Source organism: Bacillus rossius, chromosome 11 (assembly GCF_032445375.1).
Source record: "Bacillus rossius redtenbacheri isolate Brsri chromosome 11, Brsri_v3, whole genome shotgun sequence".
Taxonomy (NCBI): Eukaryota; Metazoa; Arthropoda; class Insecta; order Phasmatodea; family Bacillidae; genus Bacillus; species Bacillus rossius.
Window position 1 is genome coordinate 13,517,738 of NC_086338.1, and position 17,118 is coordinate 13,534,855.

General features: G+C 44.1%; 2 protein-coding genes across 2 annotated transcripts in view; one reads left to right on the forward strand and one right to left on the reverse strand.

Annotated features, from left to right (window-relative positions):
* LOC134536497 (uncharacterized) overlaps positions 1-2,487 on the reverse strand; it is an 82,170-nt gene extending 79,683 nt beyond the window's left edge. Inside the window, exon 1 of the mRNA XM_063376218.1 lies at positions 2,107-2,487. Within this exon, the coding sequence (XP_063232288.1) occupies positions 2,107-2,472 (366 nt within the window). The 5' untranslated portion in view covers positions 2,473-2,487. The remainder of the gene's footprint in view (positions 1-2,106) is intronic.
* LOC134536654 (ras-related and estrogen-regulated growth inhibitor) overlaps positions 1-17,118 on the forward strand; it is a 325,681-nt gene that overhangs the window by 263,806 nt on the left and 44,757 nt on the right. The gene's annotated exons all lie outside the window — the stretch shown is intronic.

A 17,118-nucleotide genomic window follows, 5' to 3' on the forward strand; every position in this document is an offset into this window, starting at 1 on the left:
CCTATAAGGCAGGAGTGTCGACGCACCTGTGGATGAGTGTCAGCCTTCCCCTCGTGCAAGTCTCGTAGAGCTCCCTGGTCTCTGAGGAAGAGCAGGTCGCCGTAGTACCACAGCCTGGAAGTATACTGACCTCCACCCCTCCTTGACTCAGTAGTATTGGCCTATAAGGCAGGAGTGTCGACGCACCTGTGAATGAGTGTCAGCCTTCCCCTCGTGCAAGTCTTTTAGAGCTTCCTGGTCTCTGAGGAAGAGCAGGTCGCCGTAGTACCACAGCCTGGAAGTATACTGACCTCCACCCCTCCTTGACTCAGTAGTATTGGCCTATAAGGCAGGAGTGTCGACGCACCTGTGGATGAGTGTCAGCCTTCCCCTCGTGCAAGTCTTTTAGAGCTCCCTGGTCTCTGAGGAAGAGCAGGTCGCCGTAGTACCACAGCCTGGAAGTATACTGACCTCCACCCCTCCTTGACTCAGTAGTATTGGCCTATAAGGCAGGAGTGTCGACGCACCTGTGGATGAGTGTCAGCCTTCCCCTCGTGCAAGTCTCGTAGAGCTCCCTGGTCTCTGAGGAAGAGCAGGTCGCCGTAGTACCACAGCCTGGAAGTATACTGACCTCCACCCTTCCTTGACTCAGTAGTATTGGCCTATAAGGCAGGAGTGTCGACGCACCTGTGGATGAGTGTCAGCCTTCCCCTCGTGCAAGTCTCGTAGAGCGCCCTGGTCTCTGAGGAAGAGCAGGTCGCCGTAGTACCACAGCCTGGAAGTATACTGACCTCCACCCCTCCTTGACTCAGTAGTATTGGCCTATAAGGCAGGAGTGTCGACGCACCTGTGGATGAGTGTCAGTCTTCCCCTCGTGCAAGTCTCGTAGAGCTCCCTGGTCTCTGAGGAAGAGCAGGTCTCCGTAGTACCACAGCCTGGAAGTATACTGACCTCCACCCCTCCTTGACTCAGTAGTATTGGCCTATAAGGCAGGAGTGTCGACGCACCTGTGGATGAGTGTCAGCCTTCCCCTCGTGCAAGTCTCGTAGAGCTCCCTGGTCTCTGAGGAAGAGCAGGTCGCCGTAGTACCACAGCCTGGAAGTATACTGACCTCCACCCCTCCTTGACTCAGTAGTATTGGCCTATAAGGCAGGAGTGTCGACGCACCTGTGGATGAGTGTCAGTCTTCCCCTCGTGCAAGTCTCGTAGAGCTCCCTGGTCTCTGAGGAAGAGCAGGTCGCCGTAGTACCACAGCCTGGAAGTATACTGACCTCCACCCCTCCTTGACTCAGTAGTATTGGCCTATAAGGCAGGAGTGTCGACGCACCTGTGGATGAGTGTCAGTCTTCCCCTCGTGCAAGTCTCGTAGAGCTCCCTGGTCTCTGAGGAAGAGCAGGTCGCCGTAGTACCACAGCCTGGAAGTATACTGACCTCCACCCCTCCTTGACTCAGTAGTATTGGCCTATAAGGCAGGAGTGTCGACGCACCTGTGGATGAGTGTCAGTCTTCCCCTCGTGCAAGTCTCGTAGAGCTCCCTGGTCTCTGAGGAAGAGCAGGTCGCCGTAGTACCACAGCCTGGAAGTATACTGACCTCCACCCCTCCTTGACTCAGTAGTATTGGCCTATAAGGCAGGAGTGTCGACGCACCTGTGGATGAGTGTCAGTCTTCGCCTCGTGCAAGTCTCGTAGAGCTCCCTGGTCTCTGAGGAAGAGCAGGTCGCCGTAGTACCACAGCCTGGAAGTATACTGACCTCCACCCCTCCTTGACTCAGTAGTATTGGCCTATAAGGCAGGAGTGTCGACGCACCTGTGGATGAGTGTCAGTCTTCCCCTCGTGCAAGTCTCGTAGAGCTCCCTGGTCTCTGAGGAAGAGCAGGTCGCCGTAGTACCACAGCCTGGAAGTATACTGATCTCCACCCCTCCTTGACTCAGTAGTATTGGCCTATAAGGCAGGAGTGTCGACGCACCTGTGGATGAGTGTCAGCCTTCCCCTCGTGCAAGTCTCGTAGAGCTCCCTGGTCTCTGAGGAAGAGCAGGTCGCCGTAGTACCACAGCCTGGAAGTATACTGACCTCCACCCCTCCTTGACTCAGTAGTATTGGCCTATAAGGCAGGAGTGTCGACGCACCTGTGGATGAGTGTCAGCCTTCCCCTCGTGCAAGTCTCGTAGAGCGCCCTGGTCTCTGAGGAAGAGCAGGTCGCCGTAGTACCACAGCCGGGGCGTGTAGCGCCCTCCCCGCTTCTCCGCCTCCACGCACTTCTTCATCTCTTTGCGGAAGTTGGTGCGCAGGATGTTGATGCGTCGCCGCACGCAGTCCGCCGTCGCGCCGGGCACCATCTCGCGCAGCTTGGCAACCATGGCGTCGTAGGCCAGCGTCTTGGCCGCACGGTCCTTGTAGTCGCGGCAGCTCACCTGCCACAGCGCCGGCAGCGAGCGGTACAGCTGCAGGAACTCGCGCACGAAGGCGCGGCTCGGCAGCTGCCAGTCCGCCATCTTGCGTCCTGCCTCCTGCTGACCGGCCGCTTGAACAAGCGCATTGCGCAGTGCCCTGCGCCGCGCGATCGATACTGCGCCGGCCGGCTTGACAAGGCTGCAGGCCCGCCAACCTCGGCCCGTCTCTTTCCCCCGCGCCCCCTCGATCCACAGTGTCACTCCGTGACAATCCTCTCAATACAATGAGGTTAACTTGGTCCACGAGGGCCCCAGGGCGGGAAGGCTTACGCTACGAGAGCTGGGTTAGAAAAGAAAAGCTAGGTGGTAAATCCCCCCCCCCTTCTACATTTTTTAATAATCTGTCTGTGGGATGCATTCTTTTTTTATGGCAATCAAGTACGCTTTCAGAACTAGCCGTAAATTGTGATATTTATGAATGCTCGCACCGCTGATTTTTAATTATTACTGTTTAGGTGCTCATGTATACCACGAGCGTGATATGTGTCTTGCTCGTGTCAAGTCGGATCAACGCTGTTGAATGCTTTCGATATCCAGTACGAAGGTTAATTATTTGTTTATCACACAATATATTCCAAAACGTAGCCTGTCAGTTACCATGTTACGTAATGGAGTTACCAACACTCGAGTTCCATTGGAAATAACTATTGCTGAATCTTTTTCATCGCCGTTATATATACGCATGGGAGGGCATTCGCTTTTAAGGCTTCGTGCTTTGTTGTTGCAACTGAACGACCTGTACAACGTGATAAATTGCAACACAATAAAACAGCGAGAAATTTTTTTTTTTCAATATCAGTGGTTCAAGTTACAAACAACTGTTTAGATTCGTAAACAAACTTCTGTACACATCTTCGCAAACAAATGTTATGTGTTCGTGTGTGTTATTTATCCTGCTCGGGTCCTTGCAAGTTTTGAGGTCTATAAAAGCTTGCCAAATTCTATGTTTTAATTCACTATTACTAAAATAAAAAATACTTGTTTATATTTCCGGAAAGGGTTTAGTATCAGAGATGTTATCACTAGAGACCGGAAAAATTCGCGATTTCATTTCGTGATAGGCTAAAAGTAGTATGTAAATGGGCATCCGGGCACACGGCTTCTGGCTGTGGTGTCTGTGGTGTTTTCCGCCATCTTGGATTGTGACGTCACGGCGGCCACCTTGGAGGAGTGTAACGGGACACAGCGTAACGGGACAAGGTTGACCTTGACCCCGGCGGCCATATTGGATCCGCCATCTTGGATCCGCCATTTTGGATGACGTCATTGTGTGTTCTCGAAAATTCCGGCGATGTGTTTTCCGCCATTTTGAATTATGACGTCACCGTTGCAATTTTCGTTACGGCCGCCATCTTTAACTTTTTTATTTATTATCCGATTTCAATGAAAACATTTTTAATATTTATTAAAAAATCCATTTAATAAAATTTTTAATAAGAAATATTTAAAAAATATACTTTTACGACACGGAGTTCGGAGTCCTCGTTTCGAACCTGGTGAGGGCAAAAAAAATTAAAAATGGCGACCGATCCTTCCCCCTAGGTGACTGCAGGCAGACTGACTCCCACCACTTTTTTTCAAAGCATATATAACATCATCTAGTATGACGTCATGACCGCCATCTTGTCTGCGATGCTGGAAGCCATCATCATTTTATCGTCGGCTAGAGTGCACCAACGCCATGTTAGTTTAATTCTTACCCGCTAGAGTGCAGTAATCATTTATTACTAAGGTGTCCGCCATCTTGTCATTTGACCGCCATCTTGAAAATCCTCAATTATTTAGCTAGAAATTCGGGAAAAGTTCCAAAATTCATTAAATAAATCACTCATTAATTTACATATTTATTAGATCGAATAAGGTCCTTGGTTCGATCCCTGGCCGATACAAAACAACTTTCATTTTAAAAATTACCACTAAAGTGTAAGGTTTGAGTAAATAAAAACACCGCAAGTTCTTTTAAAAAATACTTTTATTACATACATACTACACTACTACAAGTACAAAAAAAATACACAGACAAATTACTAAAGTCTTGTGGATTTCTCGACGTCTGCATCTGCCACCCACGAATTAAAGCGAGGTGGAAAGCCCCACCACTTGACGTAGGACAGTCCATTTCTTCGTTTTATAATCTTCTCCACCAAGAACATATCGGGATACAACGTAGGCTGAATCTCTTCGGCATAGAAGCCGCCATGGATAGGTTTGTGGTCCAAATCTTCGAGGTAGTAGGTCCTAGGCTCTGATTCACGAACATGTGTCACACGGAAAAGTTCGGGACTCCAGTTCGCAGTGAAACCTTTCTCGAAGATACCTTTCTGCTTGGAGATTCGCACAATGTCGCCGACGTTAGCTTTACGCTTTCGTGGATCTTTCTTCTTCGTGTTGGAAAACACTGTTTGAAGCAGGCGATTGTCCTTTACGTCCTTTGGCTTCATTTTCGTGGTAGAATGCACAGTGGAATTATACTCGCTTATTAATTTCGGCAAGATGTCAAGCCACTTGTAATTTCCGTTAGCCGTGAACTGTCGCCACATCTTGGAACGCAAACTTCTGTTAAACCTTTCGACAACGGAGGCTTTGACGTTACTAAATGTAGAGTAGTGTTTGATGCAATACTTCTTCATCAAAGCCTTGAAGGTCGCATTGTAGAATTCTTTCCCGAGGTCCGTTTGCAGGTGCGACGGTACACGTGCATCACGCAAAATATTGTTCATGGCCTTGGCTACGTCAGTTGCAGTCTTTGATTTTACAGGTCTAGCCCAAGCGAACTTGCTATAAACATCGATGACTGTCAACATGTACTTGAAACCTTTATTCAATCGGGAATACGGTATCATCTCAACAAGGTCTGCCTGGAATAAATCATCAATTCCACGAACTATGACTTTGCGACGAAGGTATTTCCGTCTAGCAGGAGCATGAAGTTCGCGAGCGATTCCGGTTCGACTCATTGTATGTAGCCGGCTTCCCTCAGTTCTTCAAGTATGGAGACTATTTCGTTGATGTGCGAATAGTTTCCTACGCTAAGCAAAGCATGTAGAATTCTAAGGCGATCAACTAATTCATTAGGGTCGTCCCAATATACATAGTCAAATGTCTGACCACTTTCTAGCTTTTTTAAACCTTCGCCATGTATTGTTAGTTTACTGAAGAGATTAGCGAGAATGTCGATTTTTTCATGATCTACGTCTTTATATACACCACTATCTGGATCGTTATCGCGAAAATGTGCATTGGTTAGCTCTAGCAGTTTTTTGTACTCTTGTAAGTCTTTGTGAGAATATCCTTTAGGCTCCCTGCGAAACAGCAATTCGTACAGACCCGGAGTCCCGCGCGTTTTGTACTCTGCTACGCGCACGATATTTCCTGGTAGAAAGTCTATTTCTTTAGCACCGAGGAACCACTTATTATATTTTCTGTACACTCCGTAGGTCGTGTCATTATTCCGGCTCGTAAACGATATCAGGTATGGTCGGACCATTGCATTAACTTGATGTCCCTTTTTCGGTATTTTTTTCTTGTGCATGGACTCTGTACTTGTTTAGTCCTCTTCTTCTCGATCTGGTTCATACTTTCTCTTCTTTACAGTTGGCATTTCATCTTCAACTTCTGTCTTCACAATGAAGGCTGGTTCTTCCTTGTTTTTAAGTTCGTCGAGGCGACTAGTGATTGGTTTAAATATCTCCTTATTTTCCATCTCACGTGCAAGTCTGGTTCGTCTAGCAAGTAAATATTTTTCGCGAACAGACTGTATAGCTCGATGAAGGTCACTGGCCAGGTCCGACATTGTACTGGCTGAAAACTTATTGCAAGACCTCCTTTTATACTTTTTTATTCGTTCGCAGAAACTTCTTTCTTGTGTTTGGCCAAATCTGAATTTGTTGACGATTGAGATAGTGATGCTTTCAGACTACTTTGAAAAGTCCTCAGATCGTCCCGTCTTTGTGCATTCGAAACATCGATCATGTCGCGAATGCGAGAATCCGAGGCTTCCACGCGCTGGTCTATGGCTACGAGGTACTCAAGTAATTACTTTTTCACCCCGTCTACTTTTTGAGCCAGTAGCGAAATGTTTTTGCGGATAACGTCGTCATGAGACTTGAGAGCAGTACGTAAGTCTCGACTGCTACGACCGAATTTCGAAATGCTATGATTCATGTTTGACGATAAACTGATCGAAACCTCGTCTGTACCTGCCCTTATATAGAGGCCAGTCTTTGACTATAACTAGGAATCCGTGTTCTTCTTTCCAACACAAGGAGCACATGTCTTTGAATTCCTGGAATGTCATATCGGTGTTTACGTGATCATCATAAGCGTGGCGTAAATTAAGTTCGTCCATGCGAAACAAAACTATGACATTTGCGTTGTCTCGTAGGAGATGTTTTGGAATACGACTGTACGTCTGACACAGGTAAACGCAGTCTACCTTGGCGTGTCTGCCCATGGAAAAGTACTCTTGTATTATGCCTTGTTTCTCGCACATTACATCGTCGAAAACAAACACGGAATTGGCTTTTGCTGCGCTTGGAGGTACAACATCGGTATTATCGCTAAACGGAAAATACTCCAGACCATCCACAGATCGTAGAACAGTTGCTAGGCGCTGGTACTTTGGCTGTTGCAACGACTTGGAATACAAGTAGACGTTCTCGAACCGAAGACCATTTGGTTCCTCCAGTAAACTCAGTAAAACACACGTCTTGCCACAGTTTGACGGACCCGCCATTATGCATCGTACGGCAGAAGGCAACAGTAAGCCATGTCGTGATTCACGTGCACTAAATACATCGTCTTGCGTAATGCGCACGGGCAAACACACGTCTTGCTTGACGACCTGCATTGTACTAAAGTAATTGTATAAAAGAAGCGTATTTATACTTTCTGGTCAGTTGTGCGTAATGACTCGAAGAGGTAAGAACAAAAAATACGTCGGTGCAGGACTTGTGAACTCGCTGATAAACAATCTACCATTCGAGCTACACATTCCCGGCTAAAAATTTTGCGGCCCCGGGACTAAACTAGCGAAAAGGTTAGCTCGAGGTGACGTGGGCATTAATTCTCTCGACGAAAAGTGCAAGCAGCACGATATCGCATATTCATTAAGCAAGGATCTGGAATCTAGGCACAGAGCAGATCAGATATTGGCACAGGAAGCCGAAGATATAAGCAAATCGCCGGACGCGGGACTAGGAGAGAAAATCGCAGCGTGGGGCGTATCTAAAATCATGAAGGCAAAGACGAAATTAGGACTGGGTGCTCGACGAACCAGCTCCATCAAGTCAAAGACTAACTCACGCAAGACCAAGAAGCGCAAGACTGGCGCAGGCGTGCAAAAAGCCAAGCAAAAATTACAGACTCTCGACAAGAAGATTATAGGAGGATTTCTTCCTTTGCTTTTGCCTGCATTGGGTGCTCTCGGTGGCCTTATCGGTGCAACGAGCGGTATAGTGCGAGCAGTCAACACTTCGAAGAATGAGCGCAAGCAGTTAAAAGAAGCACAGCGACACAATGCCAGCATGGAAGCCATTGCCATCGGTAAAAAAAACGGCGCAGGACTGTACTTGCATCCTCACAAGACAGGACGAGGCATGAGGAAGAAACGAATGAAAAAATCCTAAGTTCCCTACCGAAACGTCCGCTCACCAACGTAGATTTAATAAAGTACGCACGCAAACTGAAAATACCAAATTTCCGCGGCGTGTTTATGCGAGACACTTTGCCCAGTAAGCCAAAGACACGTGAGTGCGCCATAATTAATTTAGACACGTCAGTGGGTCGAGGCACGCACTGGGTGGCCTATGTAAAGACTGGAAACATGGCCGAGTACTACGACAGTTTCGGTAATTTGAGGCCTCCGCCAGAACTGCGACAGTACCTGGGCCGGTCCACTACGTTGTTTTACAATTACGAAACGGAACAGAAGCCTAATCAAACAAACTGCGGACACTTGTGTCTTCGCTTTTTAACAAACAAAAATTAGCTGACAAATAAAAAAAATTGCTACTTAAAGGTTGTGCAGTGATGATAATTTATTAGTCATGTCGATAACACTTACCCTGACAGGTCACGCATCTGAGCTGCGGGCGGTTCATTTCCCGCCTCTGGATTTAGTCGGAGAATGGTGTATCGGACTCGTAGATTTTCAAACGTATAATGCCATACCTAATATCGACGAGGAAAACTGCAAGATCTGCTTCCTGAAAAGCGATGGGACCGCTCATGAAATACAGTTACCTGTTGGCTCTTACGAAATTGACGACATTGCAAATTACATCAGGGATATGTTACCACAGGATGTAGACTTTCAACTGCGTGGAAATCCAAACACTCAAAAAAGTATTCTAACATGCAGTGAAAATGTCGACTTTACGAAACCTGGCACCATAGGTGCCATGCTCGGATTCGAATCAAAGGTGTATGATACAGGAAGAACGTACGAATCTACGCGCGCAGTAAACATTTTGCCTGTGAATGTCATAAGAATAAACTGTAATTTGGCAAGTGGAACGTATCTCAACGGAAGACTAAGCAACATGCTGCACGAGTTTTCGCCGATGGTCCCGCCAGGATATAAACTGGTAGAAGTACCGCAAAGTATCATTTACGTTCCAGTCGTCGTGAAGTGCGCACACGAAGTCGTCGTCCGAATCGTTGACCAGCGAGGACGATTTTTGTATTTTCAAGACGATTAAATTACATTACGTCTGCACTTGAAGCGATGGGCATGTAGTTCGTAACACCGAACAGTTATAAAAGAAATCGTATTGCCTTGAATAAGAACAGTTCTCTACCAGACATCGGTGAATTAACACCTGACAACATAAAGTATCTTCTCAGTATTGGACAAGTGCCGAATAAATATGGAAGACGAAATCCTCAACGTGGAAGATCCGGTCATTTTTGAAGACAGCATTACGAAAATGGAATTGCACGAGTACCAGCCTTTCCTGCTCGGACCGTACGCACTACCATCGGAAGTACGCATTGCAGTACAACACCAAGATATTTGTACTTTACCTTCGCAGTCATTTCTACGTATAAGAGGCACGCTTACAAAAGCGGATGGTACGCACCCGACAACGACATCAATATCCTGCAATGGTATTCTACACCTAATCGAGCGCATTACATATGTACTCAATGGTGTCGAGGTAGACCAGACGAGAGATGTAGGCATAACATCTGCTATGAAAAATTACCTTTCGCTCACGCCAAATGAACTGTCTGCTGCAAAGATGGCCGGTTGGGCTCTCGAGGATGAATATAAGCTTCCGGTTTATGCCGAAGGGAAGTTCGAAGTTTGTGTTCCTCTGTCCATGCTTCTTGGATTCGCTGAGGACTACAAGCATATAATCATTAATTCGAAACAAGAGCTCGTACTGCTTCTAGCCAACACGTACATTAATGCAATTGTCACCGCTGCAGAAAACCCTCAAGATGTCTCGCTAACACTACAGTCTATCGAGTGGATGCTGCCCCACATCCAAGTGAGCACCGTTGAACGAGTCAAGATGTTGAAGAACATAGAAAATGGCAAGAACTTCGATGTGCCATTCCGATCCTGGAGCCTGGAAACTTATTCCGGCTTGCCTCATAGTCAGCGTATCAATTGGATAGTAAAGTCCAGCTTCGCTACGGAAAAACCAAGATACATCATCGTTGGGCTTCAGACCGGAAGGCAGCTCAATGCAGGAGTAAGTCGCTCCGTATTCGATAACTGTCAAATACGCAATGTAAAAATATTTTTAAACAGCGAAAGTTATCCGTACGTTGACATGAACATGGATTTTGAAAGTGGAAGATTTCTTCTAGCATATCAAATGTACGCCAAGTTTCAGCAAGCTTACTATGGGCGGATACAGTCACCGATACTGAGTCCAGACAGTTTCAAGAACAAGGCTCCGTTAATGGTGTTTGACGTTTCCAAACAGGATGATCGAATAAATTCAAACATCATCGACTGTAGGATCGAGATAACGACTAGCGGAAATATTCCCCCAAACACCTACGCTTTTTGTCTGATACTTCACGATCGGCTTGCTTCGTACAATTGTCGAGACAAACTTGTGAAAATTCTGACTTAAATACTGTTTCGTTTGCGATAATAATTCAGTTACGATCGAGTATTGCTAGCGACAAGATGTACTGCAACCTGCAAGGTTTTCAGAGCCAAAACGGCTTTGTTCTCAAAGAAATTGCCGTCACCTCTGGAGACAAGACTCGAACCCGCAGCTTCCGACCTCCGTATCCTTGGAAACTACTAGACGAAAAAAGTAAACGCTCGAACGAATGGCTATGTAAATACTACCATGGCCTGGAGTGGGACGAAGGAAAAATTCCGTACCACCAAGTGAAAAACACACTTCAAGATTTACTAGTTCAAAACGAAACAATCTACGTTGCCGGACCTGAACAGAAGAAATGGCTGAGCAAGTTGTGTGACGACAGAGCAGCTGAAATCGTAGATATACAGACCGACTACGGCTGTCCTTCCCTGCGCAAGCTTAGTGCAATATATGACATGCAGCCACGTGACAAGTTTGAACGTGTCTGTGCCTGTACAAACTCGCAGTTAATGCAGAAATGGCACACACAGTGTTAGTAGGAGCCTGCATATATAAATGGCGTACCTACGTACATGCCTTCAGTTGACGTTCGACCTGCAAGAAGATGTTTACGTTTCATCCTGCTAACGTGTACGTGAGCGCAAGACCTAGCTTCAGCAGTGTCGAGTACAGCTACTGGGATTCCGGGTATCTACGTACATATACAGAAACCTGTGATGGAGGCGCTCAGCATTGGCGGTTTGCGCACTTTCCTGTGTCCTACGAACCGACCCAGCAGCTGGTAGATTGTTGCGAACCTGGAAACTGTGTCGTCTATCACATGAGACCACACACAATCCTTCCTGCTAGCATCGCTGAGGTAGTCGCCTCGTCTTCACGTGCAACACCAAACATGGACGTGTTGCAACCTGTTGCGACCTGTGATGCTTCTACGCAGACGTCCAAACGGTGTGTGTCTCGTCGTCGCAGTTCAGGCAGTGAATCTGTCCCAATTAGCACTGAGCCAAAGCCCAGGCGTAGACGTGGTCACAGACGTCATCGACCATGTCTTGTCGGAGTTGTCAACGTCGCAGAAGATGACCAGCTGGAAACCTGTGTTACTGATCCTGTGGCCTGCGAACCAGTTGGAACCGGAGTCAACGAACCAGTTGGAACCGGAGTCGACGTGTCAGTTCGTGCGGCATTAAAGACTGTGCTTGTGAAAATGCTTGATTCCTTAACCTAATATGTATTTGTGTAATTTTTATAAATAAATGTGTAAAACTTGAACTCGTATGCTTTTTATTTCTACAATTTTTAGGTACCTAATAAAAAAATAATTTTAAATACAGACAATATTTTGACTCTTGAGGTATACCAGTAGACCGTGGGTATATAAGCGAGGTTCAGACGACTGGACCCGCAGTTCACCTCTGGCCGCGGTGCAGTACGGACGTGCTCTCTCCAGTAAGTTTCGTGAGATTTAGTTATGTCGACCGGAATAGAATGTTTACCGACAGCAGCGGGGACCTCGATGGCAGCAACGATGATGGAGTCGGAGATCCCGATACCATTTGCAGAGGAGACCACGGCAGCGGAGAGCTTAATGGCTGAGGTGTCGACAGCTGTGGAGATTCCGATACCTGCTGCAGAGGAGACAAAGATACGTGCTGTTTCACCATCAGCTGACATGTCATCATCTGCATTCCAGACATCAATTAATGAAGAGCGTACATCGCGTCAATGCAAATATAGTGGTGCATCAATAACCTGCAGTAGGTCTCTGACAATCTCTCGAGAGACATATAAGTGCGACAAATGCGATAAGGTTTTTTCGCATTGTAACAGTCTGGACAGTCACAAGATTATGTGTATAGGAAACGAATCAAGGGATAGTATGCTTCCATACCATCAGACATCATCATTTATTGCCTTACCTGAGGCGATAGTCAACAAAAGAGCAGTAGTCAATTGCCAAAACTTGAAGGACCAGTTTTGTTTTAAATGGAGTATTTTGGCAAGATTTGTCGAGGGAAGTCATCAAAACCGTGTTGATAAGAGGTATTATGCTTTGGAGAATAAGTACAACTTCGATGGACTGTGCTATCCGACACCATTAAATCAGATAAAAGTTTTTGAGAAAAATAACTCTGAAGTCTCAGTTAATGTGTATGCGCTAAATGAGGATAATAAGGTGTGTCCGATTCGGGTAACCAAACAAGAAAGAAAAAATAATTTCGATTTGTTGCTTGTGACAAATGAAAGCGGTTCTGCACACTACTGCTACATCAAAAACTTCTCCCGACTTGTGAGACCCCAGGTTACAAAACATCAAAAGAAGATTTATATGTGTAAGATGTGCTTTAAGTATTTCGCTAATCGACCTCGAAAATCAGGACTCACAGCTATACAGTGTCTTGAACAGCACAGGATTAAATGTGGAAATAAATCTTAACCAAAACTTTAGTAATTTGTCTGTGTATTATTTTTGTACTTGTAGTAGTGTAGCATGTATGTAATAAAAGTATTTTTTAAAAGAACTTGCGGTGTTTTTATTTACTCAAACCTTACACTTTAGTGGTATTTTTTAAAATGAAAGTTGTTTTGTATCGGCCAGGGATCGAACCAAGGACCTTATTCGATCTAATAAATATGTAAATTAATGAGTGATTTATTTAATGAATTTTGGAACTTTTCCCGAATTTCTAGCTAAATAATTGAGGATTTTCAAGATGGCGGTCAAATGACAAGATGGCGGACACCTTAGTAATAAATGATTACTGCACTCTAGCGGGTAAGAATTAAACTAACATGGCGTTGGTGCACTCTAGCCGACGATACAATGATGATGGCTTCCAGCATCGCAGACAAGATGGCGGTCATGACGTCATACTAGATGATGTTATATATGCTTTGAAAAAAAGTGGTGGGAGTCAGTCTGCCTGCAGTCACCTAGGGGGAAGGATCGGTCGCCATTTTTAATTTTTTTTTGCCCTCACCAGGTTCGAAACGAGGACTCCGAACTCCGTGTCGTAAAAGTATATTTTTTAAATATTTTTTATTAAAAATTTTATTAAATGGATTTTTTAATAAATTTTAAAAATTTTTTCATTGAAATCGGATAATAAATAAAAAAGTTAAAGATGGCGGCCGTAACGAAAATTGCAACGGTGACGTCATAATTCAAAATGGCGGAAAACACATCGCCGGAATTTTCAAGAACACACAATGACGTCATCCAAAATGGCGGATCCAAGATGGCGGATCCAATATGGCCGCCGGGGTCAAGGTCAACCTTGTCCCGTTACGCTGTGTCCCGTTACACTCCTCCAAGATGGCCGCCGTGACGTCACAATCCAAGATGGCGGAAAACACCACAGACACCACAGCCAGAAGCCGTGTGCCCGGATGTCCATTTACATACTACTGCTAAAATACAAATTGTTATACCTCAGTTCTGCCTCTGCTATTGGCTAACAACTCACCTGGATGACTCTGGGCTAATGAGAAACACCCAACCAGGGCTGTATCGAATCGCAGACTGCTACGTTGGGACGTCTCACAAGACAGCAACCAATGAGTGGGTGACATTTGACCGAGTGTACGTAGAACTATGGAGTTCATCCTACAGGTCATTGAACCCGCGAATTTTTCCGGTCCCTAGTTATCACGGTGAATGTTTTTTTCGGGCCGGGTGCCTTCAGAGGCCAGTTCCTACTGTGCTGTCGCCCTTCAGTGATGCCAGTTCATGGTGTGGGTGTGTTTACTCTGACCTCTCATTGTTGAAACTGTGGCCAGCCCCGTGAGGTCGCTTCTTCTGCTTCACTTCGACTCCTCACTCAACGCCATCGTGTTTTCTTTGTCTTTTTGCTATAATTATAATTATGAACTATCCATCCCAGTAGTATATAAATCTATGTCTCTTGGCTGGTTCCGGAGCGAGGTGCAAGGTGCCGGTCAGCCATCTTATTATTTTGACGTCACTGCGGCCATCTTGGATGACTTTGACCTTTACCTTCAAAATAAGCCACAAATTGCACAAAAATTACCTGAAATTGGTCAAACTTTCACAAAAGATTCGCCAAAATGTACAGAATTGGAGGAAAATATCCGCTAAATAATCTCAAAAAATTAAAACTTCCCTATTTCTAAGCAAATATCCCGTTTTGAGGAAAAATTCCCCGTTTTAGTCCTAAAAAAAGTCCGAGACTTGAAAATTCCTAAAAATGACTTAAGACTCCCAAAAACAAGCCGCCCTAAGCCACCGAGGTCATGACCTAGACCATAAGGATGTCATGGCCACCATTTTAAATTGAGACGTAACCGTTGCTATTATCGTTAAAATCATCTTCTTGAAAATCCGTTATTATTAAAAGAAAAAGTTGAAAAAATTATATAATTTACACAAAAAAAAATTAATTAATGAAAGATTAAATAAGAAACATTTCACCATATAAAATTGACACATGATCGTTACAATTTTCGTTACGCCCGAATTATTAAAAATATTTAATTATTATAATAGATTATCAGGAAAAATGTTAAAATATATAAACATTATTCAATTAAATTTTAATTAATAAACGTACTCACATCATAGAGCACGGAGTCCTCATTTCGAACACAGTGAGGACAAATTAAAAATTGCCACTAATCCTTTCTCCCATGGAGGCCACCGACACACTAACATTGCAGCACATATGCCAATGCATATATTACGGCAGCTAGTATGGCGTCACGTCCGCCATCTTGTTTTCATCTCCTGGACGCAACCATCATGGATTATAAGATCACAATCATAATCATGTTACCGTCTGCAGGAGGCCGCCATAATGGATTATGACATCATAGCCGCCATCTGGTTTTCGTCTTCTACAGGTCTCATCTAGGATTATGACATCATACCCACCATCTTGTTTTCATCTGATGGAAGCAGCCATTTTCATTTTCAGTACATGCCACCAGGAGCGCTAGTGTGATGTAGTACACACATAGTCTGCTGGAGAGCACTGCTACTATCTTGGTTTCAGTACTCGATACAAGGAGCGCTAGCTTCACGTAGTACGCACATCGTCTGCCAGAGTGCAATGCTGCCATATTGGTTTAATTTTAAACCGTAAGAGTGCATTAGTATTTATTACCAATGTGCCTGCCACCTTGTCGGTCTTATTGGTCGCTATCTTAAAAATTCGTAATTATTTACTAGAAATTCGAGAAAAAAACCTTCCAAAAATCATCACAAAATATCACCCATTAATGTACTGATTGATTAGATATATTCATGCCCATGGTTCAAAACTTTATCTATGCAAAAAATTAATTTTACACTAAAATTAATTATTTCTATAAATATGGTGGAAGTCCTAAAAGGGGGTTCAATTCCTCTACTACCAGCCTCCAGTAAGTCAATGATGACATACTGACCACCAACTTGAAATTCCGTAATTTATATATATAAATTTAAAAAAGATTCAAACATCATGGTTTAGGTACTCTTTAATTTACTGATTAATTAGTTCGATACTTGTTTTCGGTTTAATTTTCGGTCAATGCAAAAAAGTAATATATTTAAATATCACATCAATTTACCATAAAAGTATCAGGTTCTAGAAATAAAACTTTTTTATTAATAAAATGATTACATAAATTCTAAACTACAGAAACACTTGCTAAACTTATTAATCTAATAAACATTTAGTTCTGCATTGGCTTGAACTGACTAATTCTCAACTCCAAACGGTTTAATATATACCTCGTTTAGGGTAAAATTTCAATCCGGATTGAACCTGGAGTGGAGTGAGGAATCTAGATTGAAATTTTACTTAAAACACTTTGTTGTGGACTGAAGTTGGCGTGAAGTGAGATAATCCACTCCACTTGTTGAGGTGGACTGGACTGAAGATTCCGGATTGAGATTTTACTTTAAACACGGACTGGAGTGAAAAGAAAATACGCACGAGCAAGCCGCCGCCATATTGCATTGTTTGTTATTGGTCTCGTTGCATTTCAAGCATAATTTGTGAAAATGGCAAAAAAAAACAAAAAAAACAGAGGAATGTGTGTACAGAGATGGAAGTAGGGTTATTTTTGGACGTAATGATTGAAAAACATATTTTAAGATTGCTGGAAGGAAAAAAGTATAGGAAAGGTGAGATATTTAAGTTGGTGATGGCAGAAATAGACAGTGCGGGGTTCAAAAGAACAACAGAACAGATAATAATTAAATGGAAAGGACAACATTTTCAGTCCATGTTGACTCCAACTTCGATCTTGTTTACATTTCAATCTGGATTGTGATATTTACCATAAACGCATTTTGTCAGTCTATGTTCGTTACACATTCACTCCGAGTTCACTCCACTCCAGGTTCAATCTGGATTGAAATTTTACCCTAAACGTGGTAATAGACAGAGACCAGCCATATCCTTTTCCTAGTCTTTTTCTTTCCGACAGAGTTTCTCAATACTATGTTTATCAGACTACTACTCGTAGTCGTCCGAATTTTAAACGGAAGTATTCACTGTCTTGAATACGCACTCTTCACTTTGTGTTCGAAAGGATGTGGTTTGCCATATACACAGTCCAGCCACAAGTTATAAAGATTGGTGCGTTGCTACTTCATCTGTAAGTTGGT